Source organism: Elephas maximus, chromosome 22 (assembly GCF_024166365.1).
Source record: "Elephas maximus indicus isolate mEleMax1 chromosome 22, mEleMax1 primary haplotype, whole genome shotgun sequence".
NCBI classification, from domain to species: domain Eukaryota; kingdom Metazoa; phylum Chordata; class Mammalia; order Proboscidea; family Elephantidae; genus Elephas; species Elephas maximus.
In genome coordinates, this window is record NC_064840.1 from 30,534,899 (window position 1) to 30,559,212 (window position 24,314).

A 24,314-nucleotide genomic window follows, 5' to 3' on the forward strand; every position below is an offset into this window, starting at 1 on the left:
TTGAATTTGAAATGTATTGTGGAAGCAGAGTTGAGAGGACAGGTTGGATATGGGGATGACGAAAAAGAAAGCAGTGATGAGTCCTAGGATTTGGCCCAAGAATCTGGGGGGTTGGGGTTCCATTTTCTGGGATGGGTAGATAGTAGGAGAGGCAGTTTGGGGTAGTGGTGGGGTAGAAAAATAAATGGTTTATTGGGCCATGTTAAATCTGAGATGCCTATTACCCATGCAAGAGAGTAGTTTGAGAGTCTGTGGATGTATGAGTCTGGAGTTCAAGGTTGGAAGTAAAACTTGGGTGTCAATGGAATATACTGTTAGTTGTTGTTGAATTGGCTCAGACTCATGGCAACCTCATGTACAACAGAAAGAAACGCTGCCAGGTCCTGCATCATCCTCATGATTGTCAGCATGTTTGAGTCCATTGTTACCTTTCAACCTAGGGGGCTCGTCTTCTAGCACTATATCAGATAATAGTCTGTTGTAATCCACTGGGTTTTCACTGGCTAATTTTTGGAAATAGAACACCAGGCCTTTCTTCCTAGTTTGTCGTAGTCTAGAAGCTCCACTGAAACCTGTCTACCATGAATGACCCTGCTGGTATTTGGAATACTGGTGGTGTAGCTTGCAGCATTATAACAATATACAAGCCACTACAGTATGACAAACTGACAGATGGGTGGTGGCGATGAAATATAAGTATTATTTTAAGCCATGGGACTGGAGGAGGACAGGGTCCAGGATGGAGCCTACAGCCCTCCAAGGTTTAGAGGTTGAGCAGAAGAGGGTAATGGAGCCAGTAATAAGTGAGAGGGCATTAGAGGGTGGGGAGTAAAGAGGGAAGGGTGAGTAGATACAAACAATGGGGAGGAGGTATTGAGTGGAGAACAGTGAACTTAATTTGAACTTCAAAGGAGACAGGCCGTCCTAAGGTAGGGGGAGAGAAATGGTTTAGAAGCCACAATGAGGATCAAGGAAGACCTCATTTACACCTGAAATTCACAGAGTATGTGGAGTGGGAGAGAAAGAGCTAACTCTATTGGATGGGGCTGCAGGGGACAGACAAGCTTCAATTCAGGCAAGAAGGTGAAGACCATGCTTTAAGAAGTCTCAAACAGAGGAGAGTGTGTTATGACACAAAATTTAAGCTGACTACAAATAAAACTCGACAAATCTTGAAGTCATTAGGCATCATCAATCAAATCCTGATATCAACCTTGTGGAGGAGGTGACATTGTTCCCATTTTACACATGTGAGAAAGGAGGCTCAGAGAGATACGGGGACTTACCCAAGGTCACACAGCATTGATGACAGTATAGGACTCAAGCCCTGGTCCTATGACTAGAGAGCCCAAGCTCTTAAAACCTACATACATATATACACAAATATATTTTTCAAATAATTTTTGTTGTTGTTTAAAATGTACACAGCAAACCTATACCAATTCAACAATTTCTACATGTACAGTTCAGTGACACTGATTGCCTTATTCAAGTTGTGCAACCATCTCACTCTCTGTGATGGTAGAATTATGTGTCAACTTGGCTAAACCACGATTCTCAGTGGTTTGACAGATACGATGTAATCATCCTCCATTTTGTGATCTGATGTGAGTAGCCAATCAATTGAAAGGGGAGTTTCCTTGGGGGTGTGGCCTGCATCCAATATATATGGATGTTCTGGCAAAGCTTGCCCTCTCTTGATTCTGCACCCCACTCATATTCCTCCTGTACTTGGGACATGAGCCAGCAGCCTGCTGTCTGACCTGCCAATTTTGGGTTCGTCAGCCACTGTAACCATGTGAGTCAGGAGAAGCCTCCAGCCTGATGCCTGACCCATGGATTTGGGACTTGCCAGCCTCCACAGCTGTGTGAGCCATTTCCTTGAAGTAAATCTCTCTCTATATACATACATACATCCATGTGTACATCCATACACACACACACACACACACACACACATTTCACTGGTTTCGCTCCTCTAGAGAGCCCAGCCTAAGACACCCTCCTTTTCTGAATTGTTCCTCCCCGTTAACATAATATCAGTGCTCACTAAGCTTCCTATCTGATTTTTCCAGTTGCTGTTGTCAATTTGATCCCATACAGTTAGTTCTTTAAAAGAGCACAATGCTCAAGGCAGACATTTTTACTAATTAAGCTGAACTATTGAAAAAACACTGCATATATGTGCTGTCCCAAAAGGCTTATATAGCACAAAAACCCCAAACAGACATATCTACCAGAAACTATTTTAACCTGTGCCTAAAGCACTAAGAAAAAAATTGACCAGGTGAGACACCTACCTATGTAGTTCATGATGAATCCCTGGCCCTTCCCAAAGATGAGGCCAGCTGGGTCTGAGTGGAATTGGATGGTTAGGTCTGGTGTGGAGGAGTACAGCTTCTGGGGACCACTGTTCCCAAGGTACTGCCCCAGGATATGAGGCATGACCTCATCACCATCGTAGATGGTCAGGATGTCGCTGTTACTCAGGTTCAGGCTTGGAGGAAAGAGAGAAGAGAAGGCTTAGGAAGCCAGAGGGTTAACCAAAGCTACGGGTATTCAGGAAGCTTTTCATTTATTTATTTTTTTTTCAGGCAGCACACTTTTCTGAAGACATACTATGTCACACTCAAGGCTGGGAACTGGGGGTGAGGTAAGTGGAGACGACAAGGGTGACCAAGGCATGCCGACCCTTCCTGTAATCACAGTGCACGCAGATTGGTGAATGGATTGGGTTTTGAAGGCACATTTATGGCACGGTCTTCCCTGATTGGGAGACTCGTCGCACTCAAATGTTGCACATTAGAAGAATCACGTTCAATATCCCATCATTCCCTTCATCAATGACCATTTTTAAAAACTTTCTTTTGTTGTCGTTGAGAATATACATAGCAAAACATATACCAATGTAACAGGTTTTACATGTACGGTTCAGTGACATTGATTATATTCTTCGAGTTGTGCAGCCATTCTCACCCTCCTTTTCTGAGCTGCTCCTCCCCCATTAATATAAACTCACTGTTCACCTAAGGTTTCCATCTGATCTTATGAGTTGGTGTTGTCAATTTGATCCCATAGAGATATTTGTTAAAAGAGCATAATGCTCAAGGCAGACATTTCTTTTTTTTACTAGTTAAGCTAAACTATTGTTTGGTTTTAAGAAGACTTCAGGGGATATTTTTGGTTAAAGGTTTAAGGATTATCTCAGGGCAATAGTTTCAGGGGTACATACAGCCTCCATGGCTCCAGAAAGTCTGGAGTCCATGAGAATTTGAAATTCTGTTTTGCATTTTCCCCCTTTTGATCAGGATTCTTCTATAGAATCTTTGATCAGAGTGTTCAGTAATGATAGCCTGGCACCATCCAGTTCTTCTGGTCTCATGGCAAAGGAGGCAGTTGTTCATGGAGTCAATTATCCACACATTCCATCATCAATAACCAGTTAAATGTCGGCACTGGGCTACACGTTGGGGATATGACTTGGCTTTTACTTTTTTTTTTTTTTATTAACTTTTATTGAGCTTCAAGTGAATGTTTACAAATCAAGTCAAACTGTCACATATAAGTTTATATATATCTTACTCCATACTCCCACTTGCTCTCCCCCTAATGAGTCAGCCCTTCCAGTCTCTCCTTTCGTGACAATTTTGCCAGCTTCCAACTCTCTCTACCCTCCCATCTCCCCTCCAGACAGGAGATGCCAACACAGTCTCAAGTGTCCACCTGATACAAATAGCTCACTCTTCATCAGCATCTCTCTCCTACCCACTGTCCAGTCCCTTTCATGTCTGATGAGTTGTCTTCGGGAATGGTTCCTGTCCTGGGCCAACAGAAGGTTTGGGGACCATGACCGCCGGGATTCCTCTAGTCTCAGTCAGACCATTAAGTATGGTCTTTTTGTGAGAATTTGGGGTCTGCATCCCAGTGATCTCCTGGTCTCTCAGGGGTTCTCTGTTGTGCTCCCTGTCAGGGCAGTCATCTGTTGTGGCCGGGCACCAACTAGTTCTTCTGGTCTCAGGATGATGTAGGTCTCTGGTTCATGTGGCCCTTTCTGTCTCTTGGGCTCTTAGTTGTCGTGTGACCTTGGTGTTCTTCATTCTCCTTTGATCCAGGTGGGTTGAGACAAATTGATGCATCTTAGATGGCCGCTTGTTAGCATTTAAGACCCCAGACGCCACATTTCAAAGTGGGATGCAGAGTGTTTTCATAATAGAATTATTTTGCCAATTGACTTAGAAGTCCCCTTAAACCATGGTCCCCAAACCCCCGCCCTTGCTCCGCTGACCTTTGAAGCATTCAGTTTATCCCGGAAACTTCTTTGCTTTTGGTCCAGTGGCTTTTACTTCTTTGATGCAGAACTTGCAGGTTGATTGCTAACTATAATGTGCAAATTAATCTAAGATGAAAGGACCCAGAATGTTCCTTAGAAGCAAGGATGGAGAGACTTTGTTTCATTTACTTTGGACATGTTATCAGGAGGGACCAATCTCTGGAGAAGGACATCATGTTTGGTAAAGTACAGGGTCAGCAAAAAAGAGGAAGGTCCTTGACAAGATGGATCGACACAATGGCTGCAACGATGGGCTCAAACATAGCAACGATTGTGAGGATAGTGCAGGACTGGGCAATGCTTCATTCTGGGATCGCTCTGAGTGGGAGCCAACTCGACAGCACCTAACGATGACATTCATCATGGGGCAAATCGCTCAGAATCAACTGGGTTATCTTTTATGTTTAGGGGGTAGGGCAGGAGTGGGTGCGAGGGAGGAACTTCACTCATCAAATATGCTCAAACCTGCTATCATTATTCATAGCATTAAAGGATGACGTGTTTTCACAACTCAGAATACAAGAAAGTACCTTGACATTAAATATTTGGATTCCGATAGGCAGTTAATAATTCAGAAAACACTTCAGTATGCCACAGAAACTTGTGCCACGTTAGGCTTGCTGAATAAAATTTATCTTGAGTTGAAAGAATGCCAGGTTTGGCTGCAGTAGCCATGGACAGATATTAGCTCAAGCTCCATTTTTCCTTTCTCCCTCCTTCCCTTTCTCTTTCTTCCTTTCCTTTCTTATGTCTTTCTACTCTCCTTGTCCCCCTCTTCTTAATATTTTTTTGAGCACCTATACCTACTCTGTGCTGGAGCCCTGGTGGCACAGTGGTTAAGAACTTGTCTTCTAACCAAAAGGTTGGTAGTTCGAATCCACAGCTCTTACGTGGAAACCCCATGGGGCAGTTCTAGTCTGCCCTATAGGGTCGCTATGAGTCGGAATTGACTCGATGGCCACAAGTTTGGTTTTGCTTACCATGTGCTAGGCACTGACCCATGCTCAGAAAGCAAATAAGATATGGGAAGTTATCTGGTAGTGGTATATTTCAAAGTCCCACTGATCCCAGTACCAGAAGGGACTTGAACTGATAGAATGTCATGTCACAGGAGAAGGAGCTCCGACCAGTCCCAGGCTCGTGGGAGTCCTGGGTGGTGCAAACAGTTAAGCACTTGCCGAAAGTTTGGAGGTTTAAACCCACCCAGAGGCGCCTCGAAAGACAGGCCTGGTGATCTGCTTCCAACAGGTCACAGCCTTGAAAACCCTATGGAGGAGTTTTACTCCGCACTTGTGGGGTTGCCAGGAGTTGGAATCAACTCTACGGCACCTAACAACAACAGCAACAAACCAGGGCTTGTGGCAGGAATTCTGATCAACACACAGGAAGGCATCTAACTCAGACTGGGGCATCAGGGAAGCCTCCCTAGAGGAAGTGATGTGTGCTCTGAATCCTCAAGCAAGGAGAACTCGAGGGAGATAAGCAAGGGGGGTAAGGTGGGAAAAAGACAAAGCATGAGACAGGGGGAGGAGGGAGAGAGATCTTGTCTCCTTCAAGAGCTTGCCAAGTTCTCAGAGTGCCTGGGGCATAGGGAGGTGGCGGAGGCTGAAGAGTTCTGCAGGAGCCAGACCGTGAAAGGCTTGGAGAGCCAGGCTAAGGCATTCAGGAGTCCCTGGGTGGTGCAAACTGTTAATGCACTTGGCTGCTAACCAAAAGGTTGGAGGTTGGAATCTACCCAGAGGTGCCTAGGAAGAAAGGCCTGGCAACCTAATTCTGAAAGATCAGCCATTGAAAACCCTATGGAGCATAGTTCTACTCTGACACACTTGGGATTACCATGAATTAGAGTCATTTGGATGTCATCTTGCCAGGGATGGGAGACATGGAGGGGTTTTAGGCAGGGGAGTGGCAGCCAAGCCATCCACTGCTGGAGGCCATGGCCAAGAGGAAAGTTCCTGGAACTGATGCTTGCTGACAACAGCCCTCGCTGTGACAGCTCCAGCCTCTCTCCTTTGAGCAGTGTGACAGCAGGGCTTCTACCCTGTCCCCAATCCAAAGGCCACATTTGCTGCCAGTCTTGGTGGATGGAAACTGCCCAGGTTGGTGCTTCGCATGATAAAAACCAGAATATTACAGGACAGACACACAAGGGACGCTACAGAAGGTTTGCTTCTGGAGGGCAGGAAATTATTTTATTCAACACAAAATCTTCCATATCTTCCTCGTACAGCTCTTCGTGTTAAGCTGTCCTTAATGGGGTGGCTTAGGGGGGTTTTAATTGCCCCTACAATCTCCAAAAGAAGCCCTGGTGGAGCAATGGTTAAGTGCTTAACTGCTAATCTAAAGGTCAGTGGTTTGAACCCGGCCAGTGGCTCCGCAGGAGAGAAGACCTGGTGATGTGCTCGCACAAAGATTACAGCCTAGAAAACGCTATGGGGCGGTTTTACTCTGTCATATATTTTTGCCATGAGTTGAAATCAACTTGATAGCACTTAACAATAATAATCTCCATGGTTACTGGGTGGTGCAAAGCTTAAAACGCTCAGCTGCTAACTGAAAGGTTGGAGGTTCAAGTCTACCCAGAGGTGCCTTGGAAGAAAGACCTAGTTATCTACTTCCAAATAATCAGCCATTGAAAACCCTACAGAGCACAGTTCTAGTCTGACACATGGGCGTTCCCTGAATCAGAATCAACTCAACAGCAGCCGGTTTTTCACAACTCCATCGGTTTTCCCCCAAAATAAAAAAGCCAAACCTGTTGCCATTGAGTCGATTCCGGCTCATAGTGACCCTATAGGACAGAATAGAACTGCCCCATAGGATTTCCAAGGAGCGGATGGTGGATTTAAACTGCTGACCTTTTGGTTAGCAGCCACAGCTCTTAACTACTACACCCCCAAACAGGCTCGATGTACACATATGGTTGCAGGACAAAGATCCTAGGTTCCACCTACCTTCTGCCAGTTTCCAACTAGACTGTAGCCCCTAAACCCTAAACAGTAGATATTGAAATTCTGGGGTTACCACTTTACATTGCACATAGTAGGTGCTCAACATATGCTCAGGTATGAGAGCCTACCAGAGTCTGTCTGACAGCAGAAACGGTGTGGCTGATGTCAGCTCTTGACCTATGGTAGGGAAGACCCCTTTGAACTCTAAGTACCAAGAAAACATCAATCACTCATCAAAGTGGATTAGGCTAGTGAGAACCTGGTAGATGGCAGATATTCATCCCTGAAGCCGACTTCACAGCCGATCTGCTGGTAACAGTGGGTTCCAGACAGTGCACAACTTGGCTTTCTTTTGTCACTCATTTCAATGATCTAACTGCAGGAGAAGCATCTTCAAAGGGGTAAATAGATTTCCTTTTAAAACCCTAGCACAACTCTCTGTTCTCGGTAAAATAGGAAGGAGCCCTGAGCTGGGATGAGAGCACTGGCTTGAAAATCAAGAAGCCTTGGTTTGATTCTCAGCTCTGCCACTCTCGTAGAGAACATGTAGTTTTTCTGAAGCTCTTTGTCTATGAATTGGGCTTAATATTTTCTATCTATGTCATGGGCAGGGCTTTGGTAGTTCAGTGGTAGAATTCTTGCCTTCCATGCAGGAGACTCAGGTTCGAGTCCCAGCCAATGCACCTCATGGGAATCTGTCAGTGGGGGCTTGCATGTTGCTATGATGCTGAACAGTTTTCGGTGGAGCTTCCGGATTAAGATGGACTAGGAAGAAAGGCCTGGTGATCTACTTGCAGAAATGAGCCAATGAAAACCTTATGGATCACAATGGCCCAAACCATAACTGATCATGGGAATGGCACAGGACTGGGCACTGTTTCATTCCATCGTGCATGGGGTTGCCATGAGTTGGGGCCAACTCATAGGCAGCAAATAACAACAACAGCATGTCATGGGCTTTGGAATTGAGGCAAGGTAGGCAGAAGATCTGGTACCAAACTCCAGGTCTACCTTTAGCACCTGAGCAATTTTGGACAAGTCACTTAAATGCTATGCACCAACTTCTCTGTCTGTAAAAGGACCACCATCGTTTTCATCATCGTCATCACCATCCCTCTCTCTTTGGGTTGCTGTGTATACCAAATGACATCAGATGACATGTCATGGTTCTCATCTGGGGGTGATTTCAACCCCAGGAGACATTTGGCAATGTCCGAAGATTATCTTGGTTTGTCACAACTAGGAGGGTGTTACTGGCATCTAGTGGGAAGAGGCCAGGGGTGGTACTAAGTATCCTAAAGTGCCCAGGACAGCTCCCAGCCCCAGCCTGACAAAATAATTACCTGGTCCAAAACATCAATAGTGCCAAGGTTGAGAAACCCTGACTTACGTGAATGCACTTTGTAAACAGCATGAAGCTACTGAGTACAACTTGTCTTGTCCTGGAATTTCAGCAGAAGACCCTCAAGCTGCAAACAAGACAACGGGTGCTAAACATTTCACATTCTAAAGGGAGGTGCTTGGCTGTTGACTGATATTGGGCTCCTCAGAAGCAGAGTTGGAGTAAGGATGCCAGTGCATGTGGCTTACCTGGGAGGCCACCTCTGGAGCACAGGTGGGGAAGGAGACAGGGGAGGGGAGACGTGGATGCGGAGTCTACCAATGGACAGGTTCCACCCTGGGCATGGGCTTCAGTCTCGTGGGAACTTTGAGAGATGGTGTAGAAGACATCTCAGAGCAAAGGGAGCTGGGGTATTTATCCTCCAACTCTCTCTCATTGGTTGAAGGTTGATCTCAGGTATACTGAATCTCCAGCACTTCTGGTCTTCCAAGGTGGTACCAGAGAGCACCTCCAGGTAAAGCACAGGGAATCGCTCTGTAGGCACACAGTGGTGAGTGCCAGGGGTGTGGATAGGGCACCAAGGTACCTGCTACCACCATCTCTGCAGCTCTTCCAGTTTGAGCCCTTGCCCCACCTCTAGCTCATGTAAGAGAAGAGAGACAATGTGCTGGGCCACTGAGGAGGCTGGCAGGAAGCACTGCCCTAGAGGGCGTTGTCACTGTGGGAAGCAGGGGTGGATTATCCAGTCTACATGGTACGCTTGCATTGAGCAAGGTCTGCACGGGCTTAACTGTATTCGTTTGATAATCTGTGGTTAGCAGTTTCACATGGGTTTCACCACGTCTTTGTCGTGGTGGGGGACAGGTCATACTGTGCACTGCAGATTGGTGGGAAGGCACAATTGGGCCCTGTGTACCTTGCTTATTGGGGAATCCAGTCCTGGTGGGAAGGGTAACACAGAGAGGGGAGAAGGTGTGTTACCTTCACGTTAAGCCTCATGAGAAAGGTTTCAAGGCAACTCTGGGTGGCTTGGCAGGTGTCTCTTGGAATTTGGGGAGCAGTGAGTAGATTTGATGCTCACCCAGAGAAGTATAATGGCAAACTGTGACTGGAGCTGTCTGCCTGCCTGGTGCAGAGCAAAGAAAGAAATTGAGATATCAGAGTGAGCCGCCTATTGCTGATGAGGGTGAGGATAAAAGTCCTGTTTCCCAGAGTCTAGATGCTCACCCTGCAGAAGGCTGCCAGCTGTGGGGCTCAGACAGTGCCTGAAAGGGTCAGAGAGCCATGGGATTATTGGATTGCCCTGGGCTTGTTAAGGTCAGAAGACTTGTGAAAACTAAGATTTCACCCCGAGAAGCAGAATAGCAGGGAACTTGTGCATGAGGTCCCAGGGTGGCTGAGATGATTTGTGCTTTTTTTTTTTTTTACTAACCTAAAGGTTGGCATTTTTAAAGGTTGGCATTTTGAATCTACCCAGGAGTGCCACAGAAGAAAGGCCTGGCAAACTGCTTCTGTAAAGATTACAGCCAAGAAAACCCTAGGGAGCAATTCTACTGTGTAACACACGGGGTTGCCAGGAGTTGGAATGGACTCAAAGGCAACGGGTTTGGTTTTTTCAGGGCTTCAAACTGGTTCGTTCCAATTTGAATCCCTGCTGAGAATTTGCACCTCTAACAAGTTCCCAGGAAGTTATATATAAGAATCACCTGAGGATTTTTTTTACACTGCAGAATATGATTCAGTCTGTCTCCGGTAGAAATGCAAATTCTCAGCAGGGAAATTGTTAGCGACGCAAATTCTCAGCAGGGATTCAAACCTGGCCAAATCGGTTGGAAGCCCTGGTTTTTACGTGTGTGGATGTGTGTGTGTGTGAAGGGACAGTGAGAAAAAGAACAAAGTTATTCTTTGCTACACGCTCTGCATTTTTTGATAGACTGATTCCAAGTACACATACAAATGGTGGTCATTTCAAAGACAAGCCTGCATTTTCATTTGCTCACCCAGCTGTATTTAGTACACCGAACGCATCCAGGGTTCTTGGCACCGGGCTGTCCTAAGCAACCCAAGAGAAGATATAAAGAATGAATAATAGCAGGGAGACTGGCCACAGGGCAGAGTGGGGCTTTCTGTCGAGGTCTGAAGTGAGATGTCACCCAGATGAGATCCAAGCAGGTGCTGAGAAATCAGGATGGCAGTTTGACTCCAGGGCAAACGGGAGATGGAGAGGCGCTGGCAGACAGGCAGGCGGGTTTGATCTGACTGGAATTGGGTGGAACTAGGAGTCACTCAGGGGGAATTCCACAGAAAAAGAGCTCCCCCAGTCTGGCTCCTCCCTGCTTCAGCTCCTCTCAGATGCCAACAGGGGAGGCTTTGCACGTGACAGCCCGAGGCACAGGGTCTCCAGCTCCTGGCTGAAGACCTCAGCTTCTGTTTCTCCCTCTACAGTCTACCCCTTTTCCCTCGGGTTTCTTATGTCGAAGAGGCCACACCAATGTGGGCCCTGTCCTAAACCTAATCCCTTCTGAGTTATAAAAAATGCAGATGAGATGCAGACACAGGGGGAAGCCAGATGCTATCTGATGACGAAGGAGGCAGATGTATGTTGAAGCTCAAGGACGCCAAGGATTGCCGGCTACTAGAAGCTGAACTAGACAAAGAAGGACCTCCCCCTGAAACCACACCCTGAATTAGGACTTCTAGCCTCCTGAACTGTGAAAAAATAAGTTTCTATTCTTTAAAGCCACCCACTTGTGGCATTTCTGTTACAGCAACACTAGGAAGCAAAAACACCTTTTTTTAATCCCCAGAGCTCAGCCCAGTGCTGACCCACTAGGACTCAGCACAGTCCTGTACCCCCAGAACTCAGCCCAGTGCTGTACACCAGAACTCAGCATGGTGCTGTACCCCAGAACTTGACACGATGGCAAACCCCAAAACTCAGCCCAGTGCTGTACCCCAGAACTCAGCACACTGCTAAGTGTGCTGGGTGAATCAGCACCAGCCCCCAGCAGGTGTCCAGTCCTCAGCGACCTCACAGAGTAGACTCTAACCCCAATCTCTGCCTGGGGTCCTGACCCCACAGGGCTCTTAGCTGTTTGAGCCTTGGAAGGCTGATTTTCTTATCTAGTTCCCTGGCTGCTTTCAGTACCTGCTGAAGGGATTTGTCTGAGAGCTTCGGTGTGGAGGCTGCCCCCTGCCGCCTGGGCTCCTGTTGTTCTCTTTCCTCCCCATTCTTCTGGGGTATGCAGGTCACCAGCATCACTGAAACCACCAGACGTCCCTGCATACTTGAGAAGCCACTCCAAGGCCAGTCCTGTGGCCTTGTGTACTGTGTCCCAGCTTCCTCCCATTTCCACCTTGACCCTGTTCTAGGCATGCGCCGTACCCTGTCTCAGAGCTTCAGCAGCCATATTTGCAGGCACACCCTATCTAGTGTGCCTACTTCTGGCATCCTCTTTAAATTCCCCTGACTCATTTAGCTTTTAAATAACAATAACCTGCCTACATTGGTGGTTCAGTGGTAGAATTCTTGCCTTCCACGCAGGCGACCTGGGTTTGAATACCGGCCAATGCACCTTAAAAGCAGCCTGTCTGTCAGTAGAGGCTTTTGTGTTGCTATGATGCTGAACAGGTTTCAATGGAGCCTCCAGACTAAGAGGGACTAGGAAGAAAGGCTTGGTGAACTACTGAAAGTCAGCCAAGGAAAACCCTGTGGATCAAAATGGTCTGAGCCACAGAATTTCATTACATTGTGCATGGGGTCGCCATGTGTTGGTGGTCAGTTGGATGGCAGCTAACAACAACATGAAGTATTAAGCATTCAAACAATTCCACAAAGTAAGAATTACTACTGTCCCTATTTTACAGATAAGGAAACTGAGGCTTGCCCAAGGTCACAAAAGAGTCCCACCTAAGACTCACACCTGCGTCTGTCAGATGCCAAAGCTCCATCTCTGAACCACTATTATATAAACCCCCTGTGAAAGCCAGGTATACGTATGGCCAAGAGGTGTGCCTGGGTTCAGTCCTATAACAAAAAATGTGAATAAAAAACAAACAAACAAAATCTTCATAATGAAAAGCCAAAAATGAAACCAGTTGCCGCAGAGTTGGTTCTGACTCACGGTGATCTCATATTACAGAGTACGGAGAGCTGCTCCGTAGGGTTTTCTTGGCTGCAGTCTTTACAGAAACAGATCGCCAGGACTTTCTTCCACAGTGCTACTGGGTGGGCTCGAACTGCCAACCTTTAGGTTAGTAGTTGAGTATGAACCGTTTGCACCACCCGGGGAAGCCCCATTTCACTGCCTCCCAGCTCCTGGCGTGCCTTTTGTCCTATGGCATCATTGCTGACGTTAATTCGATTAGACCTGTGATTTCCAACTTCCTTTTTCCTACCAAGGTTATATATATAATTACATATATATATTTTCCCTTTATGGAGCCCTTGTTTTAAAAAGATTTTGTCTCTTAAACATTTTACATTTATTGGCAACAATTATCACTTAATCTTTTTTGTTGTTCTTACTGATTGTGCATAACAGAACATGCAATAAAATCAGTGTTAAACGTGTTTCTTAGTCTGGATGGCTTTATTTTGGGTAGCAATGAGATTTCTGTGATGGTTTTTGAAATATTTAAACAGAGTCCAGGAAGGATGCCTGAGAACCTACTGCAGTGGTTGCCACTGGGAGGGGCTAGGAGAGGGTGTTAGCTGGGGTGGGATGGGTAACTTAATTTTCACAGTATGCCTTTTTTTACCTTTGAATTTTGAATCATGTGAATGCATTACCTCTTCAAAAAGGGATAAAAACAGCCCGAGGGACCCTCATTATAGCTTTGGCTGGGGTCTGGAGAGCTGAGGAGGTGAGGGTAGAATTCAAATTTGAATCCCACACGGATTGCCAAGAGCTTCTCTGGCAAAGTATTTCTCCTCCTCGCCAGCAGAGGGCAGTGCAGGCCTAAACATGGCATAAGCTGCCAATCCCCTGTAGCAGGCTCTCAACTCCCCAGTCCCCAACCAATCAGGACACTGGATGTGGGGGACCATGATGGGTGATGGTTTGGAGCTGGAGTTAATTTTCCACAGAGGGCATAGAAAGAAATGAGTAGCTAACCCCCTTACTTTTCTTTATTCCTTTCTAATCAAACATTTGACCCTATCCTTTAGCCTTGCTTAAAAATCTTGCCATCCACAAGTGGTGTTCTCAAGATGATTTTAGGTAGACAAGCATATTTTTAAATATTTAATGGTTACGTATTTATTTAAATGTGAATCAGAAAAATATGTAAATATATGGTCTGTGTAGCAAACTTCTAATTTCATGGACCTTTTTTTGCTTAGTGTAAGCCAAGTGAAAAATGCAAACCGATTTATATGCAGTTCGAGAAAAATACAAGAAGTAGCTGGCCACAGAATTGGGCAGTGGAAATAGCAAAAATTAGCCCACAAAATAGAGTCCAGTTCTCAGCCTGCCCTTCCAGGTGGGCCATAGGTGGTCCCCAGCGCAGCTCTGCTGTCTTGAACAGCCTGCACACCAGACTCTTTGTAGTTCCTAAAACCACCTCCATGCCTTAGTCCATGCTGGTCCCTCTCCCTGGAATGCCCCGTCCTCTGTTGACAATGTTTTACTAATTTTTCAGGGTTTCTCTGTGCTCTCCATGCCACCTTGCATTTATAGCTATCTAATAACTAGCCAAGGTTGTCATGAAGCTTCCTATATGCCAGCAGCTATTCTAAGCACAAGGAGCCCTGGTGGTACAATGGTTAAGCGCTTGGCTGCTAACTGAAAGGTAAGCAGTTCTAATCCACCCACAGCTCCACAGGAGAAAAGACCTGGCAATCTGCTCCCATAAAGATTACAGCCTAGGAAACCGTATCGGGCAGTTGTACTCTGTCCTGTAGGGTCATTATGAGTTGGAAGTGACTTGATGACACACAATAACAACAATAAATTCTAAGCACAATTCCAGTGCCATTGAGTCGATTCTGACCCTCCATTTCATGTTATTCTCGGATTAACCCTATAAGTAGTGAGGCATTGGGGGTTCAGTGGTAGAATTCTCTCCTTCCATGCGAGAGACCCAGATTTGATTCCTGTCCAGTGTACCCTCATGTGCAGCCATCACCTGTCTGTCAGTGGAGGCTTGTGTGATGCTGTGACGATGAGCAGGTTTCAGTGGGGCTTTCAGACTAAGATGGACTAGGAAGAGATCGACGTCCAAAAATCAGCCAATGAAAATCCTCTGGATCACAACGGTCCAATCTGCAACTGATGACGGGGATGGTGCAGGACGGGGCAGCGTTTCATTCTGCTGTGCGTGGGGTTGTCATGAGTGGAGGGCCTACTCGTTGGCAGCTAACACCAACAACAAGCACCCTGTAAGGCCTACTATTCTCACCAATTTCACAGATAGGAAAACTGAGGTATCTAGAGGTGAAGGCAGCTGCTCACGGTCAAACCCCCGGTCATACAGGAGAGCCAGAATCCAAACCCACGTGGTTGGAAGCAGAGCCTACGCATTGACCCACCGAGCTCCATCTGCCTGTGTGGGTCTCACGATGGGTGCAAACTCCTGGACGCACCTGCTCTCCACCTCTGTGTCCCTGGAACGCACAGAGGACTGTTGTTATAGGTACCATCAAGCTGGTTCTAACTCACAGCGACCCTATGTACAATAGAATGAAACACTGCCCTGTTGTGCACCATCCTCACGATCATTGCTATGTTTGAGCCCATTGTAGCCACTGTGCCAATCCATCTCATTGAGGGTCTTCCTCTTTTTTGCTGACCCTTTACTTTACCAAGCATGACGTCCTTCTCCAGGGACTGGTCCCTCCTGGTAACATGTCCAAAGTATGTGAGACAACTCCTCACTTCTAAGGAGCATTCTGGTTGTACTTCTTCCAAGACAGATTTGTTTGTTCTTCAGGCAGTCCACGGTATATTCAATATTCTTCACCAACATGGTAATTCACAGGCATCAATTCTTTAGTCTTCTTTATTCACTGTCCAGCTTTTGCATGCATATGAGGCATTGAAAACACCATGGCTTGGGTCAGGCACACCTTAGTCCTCAAAGTGATATCCTTGCTTTTTAACACATTAAAGAGGTCTTTTGCAGCAGATTTGCTCAATGCATATGTTGTTTTATTTCTTGACTGCTGCTTCCATGGGCGTTGACTGTGGATCGAAGTAAAAAGAAATCCTTGACAATATTAATCTTTTCTCCGTTTATCATGATGTTGCTTTTTGGTCCAGTTGTGAGGATTTTTGTTTTCTTTCTGTTAAGGTGCAATCCATACTGAAGGCTGTGGTCTTTGATCTTCATCAGTAAGTGCTTCAAGTCCTCTTCACTTTCAGCAAGCAGGATTGTGTCATCTGCATATCCCAGGTTATTAATGAGTCTTCCTCCAATCCTGATGCCCTGTTCTTCTTCATATAGTCCAGCTTCTCTGATTATTTGCTCAGCATACAGATTCCGTAAGTATGGTGAAAGGATACAACCCTGATTGGCACTGGTGAAGGATACAACACAGGACTGGCACTGGTGAAACCAATGCTGTTTCACTGAGTGAATTATGTCAAACTAGTCTCCATTTTCCAGATGAGGAAACCGAAGCTCAGAGGGCTCAAATGACTTCCGTAAGAAAATGCTATCTTGCACCTAAAATGGGATGGTAGAAATGGTGATGAAATAAACCTTAAAATTTCAAATAACAGGGGAAAATAAATCAAAACCCAGAAAAGCAGGAGTTTTATAGCTTTTCTTGAAGCCTTTAGAAAAAGACCTGTTCAGAGTTCCTTGGTACATGTATTCTCACTTGATCCCCTCAGTCTCATGGTGAATTGGTCAGAGAAAAAGTTATTCATCCCATTTACAGAGGAGCAAACAGCCCAGAAAGACTTGCTGATTCAGCCACAAGTGAACCATGTTTAGGGCTGGCAGGGCCCAGATCTCCAGGCCTCTGGGTTCTTTCTGTAATGCCAGGTAGCCCTTGCCTAGAACGCCTTAGCAGTGGCACATCAAGGGACACTTGAGCCCAGTGCTAATTTGGTTTCAATTTAATTTTATAAAATGGCAGACGGAACGAGAAACCATGTCAGCTCCAGGGAGGACACAAAAAAACAATCTCTTTGGTGCCCTAAAAAGACACCTTCAAGCATAAAAGTCAATGTTGCTTATTTCCTTCCTTGATCTTTCCTTCCTCCCTCTCTTCTTTGCTTCCTCATTCTGCCAAATATTAACCAAGTGCTTGGCCATGTCAGCTCCCGAACCTGGCACTTGCCCAGTGGTTCTCAGCCCCGGCTGGACATCAGAATTTCTGAGGAGATTTGAAAAGTCCTGAGGCCCAGGCTGTACCCCAGACCAATCACATCAGGAGAGCTGGGGGTGGGGCCCGGGAATCTGTATTTTTCACAGCTGCCCAGCAGAGCCCACAGCCAGTGCCCTCGCGTTTCAATCTCCAGGAGACCCAGGCCAAAGTCAGAGGGGCTCTCGCTCACCACCTTCCTTCTTTGTCTTTTTCCCTTTTTTTCTTTTCCTCCACCTTGCTCCCCTTCTCAATCAATATCCTTCTCATCCCAAAGAGAAAAATGAAGAGGCTCTGGTGCTGGCCACGCCTCTCCTCTGGGATCGCCCCACGGGCTGAGCTGGGGTCTGTTGGAGCTGCTTCTCCTCTTCTTGACATCAGTGGTGTGTCTGTGTGTGTGGTATGTGTGGTGTGCATGTGCAGTGTGTGTGGTGTTTGGTGTGTGTTGTGGTGTTGTGTGTGTGTGTTATGTATCTATGTGTGTATGGTGTTTGGTGTGTGTGGCGTGGGATATGTGTGTGTGTGGTATCTGTGTAGTGTGTGTGTTGCGGTGTGTGGTATGGTGCATTGTGTGTGTGGTGTGTGTGGTGTGGTGTGGTGTGATGCGGTGTGGTGTAGTTTGTGGTGTGGTGTGTAGTGTGTGGTGTTTGGTGTGTACATCCGTCTGCAGAGGGAAGTGGGGCTGAAGGCTCTGCATCGCTGGAGGATGACTTTACTAGCTTTCCCCAGGGGATGCTGACAGCTGCTGGGATATATGTTTGCTGTCATCCTGAATCCCCACCATGACATGTGTCTTGGAGTCATCACCAGTTACAGCCTTGGTGTGGCTCATTTGAGTTCTCCCAGAAAATCTCACCCAGGGGTCCACCCCCACGGCTGTCAGGGGAGTGTCAGCTCTGTGTGGGAACTATCCTCCAGGAAAAAATGAACGCTTTCAGCCTCGTGGGCTGTCTGTGAGTTCTCACCAGGAAGCACAAGGGAGAGCCAAGGCTTCCCCATGCGTGGCTGTCACGTGGACACGTCAGGCTCTGCCTGTCTCTCTGCCTCCTGCCTCACTTCCTGATTCCTCCAGCCATCCTCTGCCTTCTCACCAGTGTGCTGTCTAAACTGCAGACCTACCAGCCCCTGCTTGCTCAGTACGCGAAGGAGGCCGGCTGCCCTCAGGACAGAGATGGCTCTACCTTGGCAGGCAGGATTGTGAGGTGATGAGGGGCGTGGGCTCTGGGTTGACTCCCGGGGTCTGAGCCTGGCACCCCTTTGTCTAACCATTAAGCCACGTGCCTCTCTGAGCATCGCTGACCCCATCTGTAACATGGGGAGCCTAATAGTATCACTCTCATACGGTTGTTTTCAGGATTAAATAAATTTATATTGCTTAGGACACAGTTTGGCGCATAGTAAGGGGGCCATTTCTGGGACTTATCTCTGCTGTCATTGTTGTTAGGTGCTGTTGAGTCAGCCCCCAGCTTATGTTGACTGCGTGCACAATGGGATCAGTCCCCATTGTGGTTGATAGGGTTTACACTGGTTGATTTTTGGAAGTAGATTGCCAGGCCTTTCTTCCTGGTCTGTCAGCCTGGAAGCTCTGCTGAAACCCGTTCAGTACCATAGCAATATGCAGACCTCCACGAGTGCTGGCCATGCAGAAGGTGCATTGGCTAGGAATTAAACCTGGGTCTCTCGAATGGTAGTCGAGAGTTCTACCATGGAACCGCCACTGCCCTTTATGGTTATCTCTGTTGTTGTTAGTTGCCATCAGCTCAGTTCCACTCATGGCAACTCCATGTGTGCAGAGCAGAACTGCTCCATAGGGTTTTCAAGGCTGTGATCTTTTGGAAGCAGATCTCCAGACCTGTCTTCCTAGATACCTCTGGGTGGGTTTGAACCACCAAACTTCTGGCTGATAGTTGGGCACTTAATTGTTTATGCCACCCAGGGTCTCCATGGTTATCTCTAGAGCTCTGATAATCTAACGCAATATTAGCCACACAGTAGGCTCTCAATAAACACTTGCTGAATAATGGAGCCATGAAGCTGGTGCATGTCAGAGGTTCATAAAACAAGCATTTGTGGCTCCCTGAGATGTAGGATATAATTGCATCCGAATGTCTTGAGTTCATAGGTGGTAAAACAAGGTCGCAGCTGGAGGCAGGGTGCTGCCCACTCCCACGGCTGGACTTCTAATTGCCAAGACTGTGAAGAGCATGGCTTGGCTGAGAAGCAGCAAACAGGCATGTGCTGGGGAAGGACGGGTCCTAAGGCTTGTGTATCCAAGTTACCACAGCAATTCCATGCAAACTGGGGGAGGAAAAGGTACTCAATCAGGTGGGATCCCTGTGTAGTAACTTGTGGATGAACACCCTTCATTTCTCACTGCCATGCCCAAAGCAAAAATAATAACCCAAGGCCAATAATAATAATAATACAAGGGCAATCAACCCTTGCGGGGTTTGTTTCATGGAGTTTGCCTTCTGCATAGGCCAGGGGAGGGATACGTCATTCTCCTTATCCCCATGTAGCTGCCAATTCAATTATTGTGTAGTGCATCAGGCCCTTGCCAAGTGCTTTGGCATATGGCTTCATCTCGTCCTCTCAGGAACTCTGGGAGGTGGGTGCCCATGTCATCCTCATTCTAAAGATAGGAGTCAGTCTTTCAGCTCATGACTCAAAATGAGAAGAAAGAGCTGCAGACATCCATTAATAATTGGAATGTGGAATGTATAAAGTATGAATCTAGGAAAATTGGAAGTTGTCAAAAATGAAATGGGATGCTTGATGATCGATATCCTAGGCATTAGAGAGCTGAAATGGACTGGTGTTGGCCATTTTGAATTGGACAAGCATATGGTCTACTATGCCAGGAACGACAAATTAAAGAGGAATAGTGTCACATTCATTGTCAAAAAGAACATTTCAAGATCCATCCTAAAGTACAATGCTGTCAGTAATAGGATAATATCCATACATCTACAAGGAAGACCAGTTAATATGACTATTATTCAAATTTATGCACCAACCACTAATGCCAAAGATGAAGAAATTGAAGATTTTTACCAACTTCTACAGTCTGAAATCTATCAAGCATGCAATCAAGAAGCATTGATAATTACTGGTGATTGGAATGTGAAAGTTGGAAACAAAGAAGGATTAGTCATTTAAAAATATAGCCTTGGTGATAGAAATGACCCTGAAGGTTGCATGACAGCATTTTGCAACACCAATGACCTATTCATTGGAAATACCTTTTTCCAAAAATATAGTAGGAGACTATACATGTGGACCTCGCCAGATGGAATACACAGGAGTCAAATCGGCTACATCTGTGGAAAGAGACGATAGAGAAGCTCAATGTCATCAGTCAGAACAAGGCCAGGGCCAACCGAGGAACAGACCATTAGTTGCTCATATGCAAGTTCAAGATGAAGCTCAAGAAAATTAGAACAAGTCCATGACAGCCAAAGTATGATCTTGAGTATATCCCACCTGAATTTAGAGACCATCTCAAGAATAGATTTGATGCATTGAACGTTAATTACTGAAGATCAGATAAGTTGTGAGATGGCATCAAGGACATCATACCTGAAGAAAGCAAGAGGTCATTAAAAAGACAGGAAAAAAAGAAAAGACAAAAATGGGTGTCAGAAGAGACTCTGAAGCTTGTTCTTGAACGTAGAGTAGCTAAAGCAAATGGAAGAAATGATGAAGTAAAAGAGCTGAACAGAAGATTTCAAAGGGTGACTTGAGAAGACAAAGTAAAGTATTATAATGACATGTGAAAAGACCTAGATTTAGAAAACCAAAAAGAAAGAACAGGCTCAGCATTTCTCAAGCTGAAAGAACTGAGGAAAAAGTTCAAGCTTTGAGTTGCAATATTGAAGGATACTATGGGCAAAATATTGAATGATGCGGGAAGCATCAAAAGAAGATGGAAGGAGAGAGAAGCAAATCAAAACTACAACGAGATACCATCTCACCTTGACGTTATTGGCACTAATCAAAAAAAGAGAAAGTCACAAATGTTAGAGAGGTTGTGGGGAGATTGGAACTCTTATGCACTGTTGGTGAGCATGTAAAATGGTACAACCACTATGGAAAACAATATGGCACCTCCTTAAAAATCTAGAAATAGAAATACCATATGATCCAGCAATCTCACTACTAGGAATATATCCTAGAGAAATAAGAGCTGTGACACGAATAGAAGTGTGCACACCCATATTCATTGCACTATTATTTCATAGCAAAAAGATGGAAACCACCTAAGTGCCCATCAACAGATGAATGGATAAACAAATTATGGTACATATACACAATGAAATACTACACAACATTAAAGAACAATTATGAATCTGGGAGACACCTCACAACATGGATGAATCCAGAGGGCATTATACTGAGTGAAATAAGTCAATCACAAAAGGACAAATATTGTACAAGACTACTATTATAAAAGCCCAAGAAAAGATTTACACACAGAAAAAAACAATCTTTTATAGTTACGAGGGTGGGGAGGGGCAGAGAGGAGAAATCACTAACTAGATAGTAGACAAGTGTTAACTTTGGTGAAGGGAAAGACAATGCACAATATAGTGGAAGTCAGCACAACTTGATCAAGGAAAAGTTATAGAAGCATCCTAGACACATCCATATACCCTGAAGGACTAACTTACTGGGGCTGAGGACTGGGGATCACGGTTTCAGGGGACATCTAGGTCAATTGACATAACATAATTAATAAAGAAAACGTCCTACATCCTACTTTGGTGATCAGCATCTGGGGTCTTAAAAGCTTGCAAGTTGTCATCTGAGATACATCTATTGGTCTGGAGCAAAACAGAATGAAGAAAACAAAAGACACAAGGAAAATATTAGTCAAAAAGACTAACGGACCACATGAACCACAGCCTCCACCAGCCTGAGGCAAGAAGAACTAGATCGTTCCAGACTACCCAGCATGGACCACTCTGACAGGAATTGCAGTAGAGGGTCCCAGACAGAGCAGAGGAAAAACGTAGAACAAAATTGAAATTCACACACACACACACAATAAAAAGGCCAGACTTACTGGTCTGACAGAGACTGGAGGAACCCCTGAGACTATGGCCCCCAGACACCCTGCTAACTCAGACCTGAAGCCACTTCTGATGTCCACCTTTCAGCCAAAGATTAGACAGACATAAAATAACCAACAACACACATGAGGAACCTACTTCTTAGTTCAATCAAGTATATGAGACCAAATGAGCAACACCTGCCCAAAAGCAAAGACAAGGCAGGAAGGGACAGGAAAACTGGATGAATGGACCGGGGTTTAAAGGAAAATGGGGAGAGTGCTGACAAAATGTAGGGATTGCAACCAATGTCACAAAACAATTTTTGCATAAATTTTTGGATGAGAAACTAATTTGCACTATAAACTTTTACCTAAGCACAAAAAAAAAAACAAAAAACAAAAAAAGAAGATGCAAGGAATACACGGAGTTGCTGTACCAAAAAGAATTGGTCATTGTTCAGTCATTTCAGGAGGTAGCATATGAACAAGAGCTGATGGTACTGAAGGAAGAAGTCTAAGATGCATTGAAGGCACTGGTGAAAAACAAGGCTCCGGGAATTGACAGAACACCGATTGAGATGTTTCAAGAAATGGATGCAACACTGGAAATGCTCACTCATCTATGCCAAGAAATTTAGAAGACAATTGCCTGGCCAACCAACTGGAAGGGATCCATATATGTGTCCCTTCCAAAGAAACATGATCCAACAGAATGTGGAAATTATTGAACAATATCATTAGTGTTACCTACAAGTAAAATTTTGCTGAAGATATAAAAAATGGTTGCAGCAGTATATCAACAGGAAACCACCTGAAATTCAAGCCGGATTCAGACGAGCACGTGGAACGAGAGATGTCATTGCTGATGTCAGATGGATCCCAGCTGAAAGCAGAGAATACCAGAAAGATGTTTACCTGTGTTTTATTGACTATGCAAAGGCATTTAACTGTGTGGATCATAACAAATTATGGATAACATTGGGAAGAATGGGAATTTCAGAACTCTTAATTGTGCTCATGAGGAACCTGTACATAGACCAAGAGGCAGCTGTTCAACAGAACAAGGGGATACTACATGGTTTAAAATGAGGAAAGTTGTGGGTCATAGTTGTATCTTTTCACCAGACTTAATCTGTATGATGAGCATATAATCTGAGAAGCTGGATTTATATGAAGAAGAATGTGGCATCAGGATTGGAGGAGGATTCATTAACAACCTGTGATATGCAGATGACACAATCTTGCTTGCTGAAAACGAAGAGGACTTGAAGTACTTACTGATGAAGATCAAAGAATACAGCGTTTAGTATGATACAACAAAAATCCTCACAACTGGACCAATAAGCAACATCATGATAAACAGGGGAAATATTGAAGTTGTCAAGGATTTCATTTTACTTGGATCCACAATCAATGTCCATGGAAGCAGCTGTCAAGAAACTAACCATCGTATTGCCTTGGGCAAATCTTCTGCAAAAGACCTCTTTAAAGTGTTAAAAAGTAAAAATGTCACTTCGAGGACTAAGGTGGGTCTGACCCAAGCCATGGTATTTTGAATTGCCTCATATGCATGCGAAAGCTGGACAATGGATAAGACAGACTGAAGAAGAGTTGATGCCTTTGAATTATGGTGTTGGCCAAGAATATTGAATATACCATGGACTGCCTGAAGAACAAACAAACATCTTGGAGGAAATACAGCCAGAACGCTCCTTAGAAGTGAGGATGGTGAGGTGTCGTCTTAGGTACTTTGGACATATTATCAGGAATGACTGACTGGAGAAGGACATTGTGTTTGGTAAATGAGAAGGTCAGCAAAAACGAGGTCAATCGATGAGATGATTGACACAATGGCTGCAACAATGGGTTCACACAGAGCAATGATTGTGAGAATGGCACAGGACCAGGTAGTGTTTTGTTCTGTTGTACATAGGGTTGCTACAAGTTTGAACCAACTCGACAGCACCTAACAACAACAAAGATAGTAAAGGAAAGCTCGGAGAAGTGAAGTGACTTATCTAAGATCACACAGCCAATAAGTGGAAGAGCTGGGACTCGAACCCAAGACTTCCTCCCATAGGTCAAGGCCTTTTTCTCTCCCTGAGAAAACTCAGGATCTTTCCAGAGTGTCTTCCACACATCGAAAGCATCATGTAGAAAAAGGGGCACTTTCCGAGCCTTCTACGTGCCAAACCCTCAGAAAATTCTAGGTGAGAATCTGGTCTCCTTTGCTGCCTAGCAGTGGGACCTTAGGGAAGGTGACTTTACCTCTCGGAGCCTTGATTTTCTCATCTGTAAAATGAGGATAATGATTCCCCCTCCCT

General features: G+C 45.3%; 1 protein-coding gene across 1 annotated transcript in view; it reads right to left on the reverse strand.

Annotated features, from left to right (window-relative positions):
* Positions 1-24,314, reverse strand: part of SEZ6L (seizure related 6 homolog like) — a 112,611-nt gene that overhangs the window by 42,380 nt on the left and 45,917 nt on the right. Inside the window, exon 10 of the mRNA XM_049865474.1 lies at positions 2,301-2,497. Within this exon, the coding sequence (XP_049721431.1) occupies positions 2,301-2,497 (197 nt within the window). The remainder of the gene's footprint in view (positions 1-2,300; positions 2,498-24,314) is intronic.